A 6,412-nucleotide genomic window follows, 5' to 3' on the forward strand; every position below is an offset into this window, starting at 1 on the left:
TTATCACTAATCTACCCTCAACATTTTATCATACTAAATACTTCATCATACGAATATAATGAAATAAAAACAAGTATAAATTTTCGCAACTTTATATTTGTTCTTAGCATTTGTTATTTTAATTTTGTTCCCTTTCTTTTCCTGATAAATACCAGATTAAATTGATGAAACACTTGAAGAATGAAATTGGCTATTCTTTTAAAAAATAAAAGCTGTTTATTTGAGAAAACAAAAAGAAATCATTAAAAGAAGTTAAAATAAAATTAAATGAAAAGTAATATTTCTTACTAAACATAAATACAGCAAATAAATTTAAACGAATATTCAACATTTTTTTAAAAATAAAAGATGATATCTATCATGAATAACTATCATATATCAGTTATCGTGTATATATATATTTAAAATTTGGGTTTTTGAGTATTTATTTTATGAGTTTCATCTGGGAGGCTTTTGCTATCGCTGGCAACTATGGCTACTCATCTTGCTGCAGCAAAGGCCACCGCGACGACGTCGTCTCAGGATAAACGACACCGTTCCATCTTCGATGTTCCGTCGAATTTCTTCGACTCTGCTCGCCTTCTCCCTTCTCCACACTCTTCCGTTTCCGATCACCACCCCGTAGGCCAAACCCAAACCCTTGAATCCTCCACAAACGACGTCGTTATTTTTGATGACTCTCAAAACGCTGTCGTTGCTGCGCCTAGGTTGACCTGCAATACCTGCAGAACTCAATTTGATTCCCTCCAAGACCAGCGTGCCCATTTCAAATCCGACATTCATCGGTTCAACGTAAGACTCGACCAATCCAGAATAGTCCCTTTTCAGTGTGTGTGTGTGTGTGTTTTTTTTTTTTTGTGTAAAATTTAGAATTTCTATTGTTGCATTGAAAAAAAAGGATTTCATTCTAGTGCGAGATATTGTAAACTAAATAGCTTGTGTGTGATGAATTTGTTGAGGATTATTGGAACTACTAAAAATTGTTATTTGTTGATTTCTAGTTAGTTGAGAATGTAAAAAACCTTTTTAGTGATAATGCGTGAAAATTAGACACTTTAAAAAAATTGAAATCGCAATTTGTTTTTTTGGTTTTATCATTATTTAAAAACAAATTCAGAGTGGTCCCATTTTCGTTGATATTATGTCAAGTTTAGAATGGTTAATTTGCTTTGAAGAGCTAGAGTTTATTTTTTGGAAGCTTGGTATGCTCTTGTGTAAGTTAAAATGTTTACAAATTAACCATGTGCGTTGTGGTTTGGTGATGTGAGTGTGGATTCTAGTGGTTCTTGTTAATGATCACGGGGATGTATTGATTATAGGTGAAGCTGACAATTGCGGGAAAGAATATTGTGAAGGAAGAAGATTTTGAGGTGCTGACATCTGAATTTGTCAAAGACTATGATATGTCAAGTATATCGGGATCAGAAAGTGATGATTCAGAAAGTGAAATTGTACTGCATGACAAGTCGAGTGAAAATTTTAAACAGAAACTCTTCTTCCTTCTTCAGACAGGGCAGAGAGTTTCCGTCTGGAAGAGCTTGATTATGAATGTGACTGAAAATGTATTGTATGATGATGAAAAGGCAGAGAATGAAGTTGTTCAGAAGTTGAAATCTCTGACTGCTGAGCCCAGAAACAATACCCAATTGAGGATTGTTCTGCTTGCATCTGGTGGGCACTTTGCAGGTTGTGTCTTTGACGGTGATGTTGTTGTGGCTCACAAGACATTTCACAGGTCAGAATATGATTCTTGCTACCTAACAACAGAAATTTGTTATACTATTTCTTAAAATTATTTGGCAAAAGATGAATATGATCGAAATTTCATTTAGGCAGACTGTGTGGAGTGAGAATAGCAATATATGCATAATGCATACACCACTAAACCGTGTACAAAGACTGATATTAGAATATCAATGAAGTATTTATCTTTGTCAATTATTCTCCTGTTGGGTGTCTTGTCTGGTGGAAGTATTGTGTTAGGGCATGCGGTCAACTATGCTCTTGTTCACCCACAATTGATTTTTTTTAACTGGATGAGTCAAGCACGAGCATTAACTATCAGACCTCGATGCTTCTTTCCTGACATGTAATGTTGCAAGCCTATTCTATATGTATGTGCAACATTCTCTGCATTAGAATATATGGTATAGATTAGCTACTGTTGACACTGCAGCTGAACCCTTCTAGCTTATTCTAGACACCATCGCATGTGTATAGGCAGACTCCAACACTTTTGTACTATTATTTTTCATTGTAAGTCATTCGTTTATGAGTGGGAGTATTACACGTATTTAAAGCTCAATTACGGATTTGTGCGGATGACTTTTTAATTTGCTTCTAGAATAAGAATTAGTTTAAAATTCATGATGCATAACATTCAGTTATTCTTGTCTTAGCTATCTATTATTATTAGGAACGGATAAACAAGTGACTAGGTGCAATATGTTCTATCTGAGAGGAAATGTATGTTCTTCCTGTGTTCTGTTTAACTTTTGGTAGGAACGTATGAAATGTTATACTATTTGATTCACATTTTCAGCTGTTTTTTTTTTTTTCTTTATTTCCTAAGGCAGGAAAGCATGCAATGTACTTCTCAATTATTGACCAAATACGCATTCACTATTTCTTACCCATTTTATGATTGCTAGTTCTATTTGCTAAAAGTTGTAGTTCAATTTTTTAATTTTATTTTTATTCATATGCTGTTATCATTCTTATACAGATATGTTGTACGGGCCAAGGCAGGAAAAAAACAATCATCTAAAGATGCTTCTGGCAGGTCTATACATTCTGCTGGGGCCTCACTTCGTCGTTATAATGAACTTGCATTAAAGAAGGTGTTCAAATATTAGCTATATTGTTTTTCTTGCTAATTTTTTATTTGCATGCTAGTAATTGCTGCATTTTTGTGTTCTGAAATCAACTGACTAGCATCCTATATATATTTTTGGAATTGGAGTTAGTCATATGCAGGTTAATAAATGATGCTGTTTATACTAATTCATTTCAAAGTGTGAGAAGTGGGAATTTTAAAATTATAATTACTTGGAAGTTTTTTTGAGAATGTTATTTCTTAATAAGTAAACCAAACATGGGAAGCATACTCTCCAATTTCAGATCCCTCAAAACCTAAAAGTTTCCCCTTTACCAAATGCCCCATATTTATATTAAAATATATCCTACTAAAGCACAGGTTGCTTTCTCTCAGTTATGTATAACTATGGTAACGGCTACTAGTCTTGGTTTGTAAAAAATTTTAAAACCTCTGATATCATCTGTGTGATTACTTAAGGTCTATTTGGTTTGAGAAAACATTTTATGCCTTCAAAGATAATTACAAAATTATATAACCTTGCTTGCACTTTTCTAAAGAAAACAGTGAAAGCTACAAAATATTGTTTTTATAATTTTCTGTATGAATCTTTGGAAGTAAGAAATGAAACAAAATTGAGTATACATTTCTTTTTTAATTATTTGTGAAAGTAGGAAAGAAGAATAGTTAACATTTTATTAAATAAAAAATGTATCCTTATAATTGGTCATGAATTTTACAAATTGACTGTTGCCATGACTTCTCTTCCAATTTTACTTACAGTTATTCATTTTCAAACATGCGCGGGGATACAGAACCTTTCATACTTATTGCTTTCTTTGTTTGTATGCACCTCCGATTTTTAAATATGCACTGATTATTGGCATGTCACTATTTTAGGAAGTGCATGAACTGTTTACTGCTTGGAAACCCTATTTTGATGCCTCCAACTGCGTATTTATTCATGCTCCTTCAAGTAGTCGTCAACTGCTTTATGATGGAGAAAGACCATATTTTGGTAATCAGCAGTGTGCTGTTAGAAACATTGCTTTGAGTGTTCGGAGGCCTACTTTCAGGGAAGTAAAGCGTGTATATAGTCAGTTGACTCAGGTAACCTACGAAGCTGATGAGAAGGAAGTTTTACAAAGCAAACAAGAGGATTTGGTATCAGTTCACATTTCTAAAATAAATGGCAGTCAAATCTCCAACCAAGGTAATGGGGCTGTGTTGGATGACAAAGATAAAGCTGAAGCTTGTTCAAGTAGACAAAATGATGAACCCTCCATTTCGAGTAATGGAGAAAGTGAGAATGAGCTATGTGGTAAATCAACTCCTTTACATCAAGCAGCCCAATCTGGAGACTCTGTAAAGGTTTTGGAACTCCTGGAACAGGGCTTCGATCCTTGCTCCAAAGATGAAAGGGGACGGACCCCATATATGTTGGCACATGACAAAGAAGTGAGGAATAATTTCAGAAGGTTTATGGCATCAAATCTTGACAAATGGGATTGGCATGCTGCCAAAGTGCCCAGTGCATTGACCAAAGAAATGGAAGAATCACAAGCTGCTAAGCAGGTGATTCTGCTATATGTCAAAACAAATTTTGAATACTGATTTTAAATAAAAATTGCATTTTTGTATAGTCCACTTTGTTTTCTCTATGATTAAACTAATCATTAGTTCCTTTTATGGTAGCACAGGCTGAAAAAGATGCTAAGAGAAAAGCAAGAGCAAAAGAATTAAAGAAATTGCGTAAAGCAAAAGAAAAGAAGGCTCAGGTTCGTTTCTTCTCATCTTATATGATTACCTCATTTTTTGAGACCTGTTTCTGAAAGCATTTCACCTTGGTTTACTAAATGTTATTTAATTGATAGTCTCCTAACATATACAGATTTAAATCATCGTAATTTCATTTTATTAATGTTTACCCTAAATATTTTAGAGACATCTTTGGTAGTGTTGACATAGTTGTTTAGAGTGAAAATGGTACCTGATCCTTTGATCAACATTCCCCTATTTTGCCTTTCCACCATTGACTACCAAACGCAATGCAATTAGCTTGTGATGATTGAGTCTTTGGCAAGTACGCACAAACAAATGAACTTTCTGGGAATGATCAGTTCTATTATTGTGCTTTAGTCTGTTGTTTTTGGATTCAGTCCCAGTTTATACCTATTTCTGAAGAATTTTTATTCAGAAGCTGCTTTGATTTTCCATATTTCTCATTTACAAGCGCGCACAAACACTCTTTTACTCATTATTCATCATTCTTGTGGTAAAAAAAAATTATTCTGAGGAATCGTGGTGTTCAGGTTGAAGCCACCGTGGCAAAGAATGATTCCAAAACTGTGGAGAAGCTAGTAACTGCTTCAACATCGATAAAGGGACAATCTCAACTAAAAAGTGGCGTGCAATTATCCAAAGAGGTTAGATACTTAATTTTGATGATGCGTGCTAGCCGAAAATCTTTAAAGGCCACGTCATTTTGTAACTTTAATGATGTGTTGAAATTGTGCTACGCATTTGTGAGATTATGTTACCCTTCCATCTGAATAATTTCCACTCTTCTGCTAATTGTAAATGGGTTGTTTAACATTTTTAGTTTTTAAAAACAGGACCAAATAAGAATGGCACAGGCTGCCGAAAGAGAAAAGCGAGCAGCTGCTGCTGAGAGGAGAATGGCTGCCCTCAAAATTCAAGCTAACAGTACAACCGCTGCACCAAGCATGTCAGGGCCAAAAAGTGGATTAGCCGGTGACATTTACTGTTCCTGTTGCAATTCATCTCTTGCTGGCAAAGTTCCCTTCCACCGGTATAATTACAAATACTGCAGCACATCATGCATGCATGTACACAAGGACATCCTGGATGATCAATGACAATGTGGTTAGATATTTAAAATTTCCTTTTTGCAAGTCAAGATTGCTCCAAATATCCATTTTCTTGATCCGGTTGCAAGTTATCTTGGATTCAGAAAGGTAAAAAGAAGTGAGAAAGGTGGAGCAACCGTGGTGGAAGGACTGAATGGTAAATAACATGAGCTGATTATTTTGAAAGGAATAAAAAGTTTTTTCTAAGCAACATTGATTCAGCTACAGTCATAACAGCCATCTCAGAACGTTCCCAATCTGTGTTGTGTCAAGCATGAACACAGCAAAGGACCAAGTGAAAATTTGGCATTGGGCATGTATTATTTGTTTTTCATTTTCCGAATGTGGCTTTTTGTTGGAAGTATAGTCTTTTTTACTCTATTTTCTCAGGCTTGAATTGCCTATTTTTAAATTAACCAGATTAGTTAAGGACCAGAGCTGTATAACATACTCTTTCCATTGATGGTTTATATCTAGCAATGTATCTAGTTTTAAATCTAAATGATTATGGTATAGTATTATTCCAAAGGTAATAAGTATTATTTGTCACGTAATATTTCAAATTCTCTAATAGATGAATAACTCTCTAAATATCCTTCTTGCAAACACATGCCTGCATTTAAATAGGGAATTTTGTAATTTTTTGAAATTTCAAATATATAATTTAAATTAATTTTGATTTAAATATGTTTTTTAAGAAATTCAAAATATATGAATTAATTTTTTA

The 6,412-nt window shown here is 34.1% G+C and overlaps 1 protein-coding gene across 1 annotated transcript; it reads left to right on the forward strand.

The window, feature by feature from the left end:
• The first annotated feature begins 423 nt into the window (after window positions 1-423).
• Window positions 424-6,187, forward strand: LOC114185663 (zinc finger protein-like protein). The gene is made up of 7 exons (XM_028073527.2): window positions 424-792; window positions 1,320-1,735; window positions 2,726-2,840; window positions 3,716-4,390; window positions 4,516-4,593; window positions 5,128-5,241; window positions 5,431-6,187. The coding sequence occupies exons 1-7, from the start codon at window positions 472-474 to the stop codon at window positions 5,692-5,694; spliced, it is 1,983 nt and encodes a 660-aa protein (XP_027929328.1). The 5' UTR covers window positions 424-471; the 3' UTR covers window positions 5,695-6,187.
• Window positions 6,188-6,412: the final 225 nt, after the last annotated feature.

This window comes from Vigna unguiculata, chromosome 5, assembly GCF_037176805.1.
Source record: "Vigna unguiculata cultivar grain cowpea cultivar isolate G323 ecotype 2 chromosome 5, ASM3717680v1, whole genome shotgun sequence".
Lineage (NCBI taxonomy): Eukaryota > Viridiplantae > Streptophyta > Magnoliopsida > Fabales > Fabaceae > Vigna > Vigna unguiculata.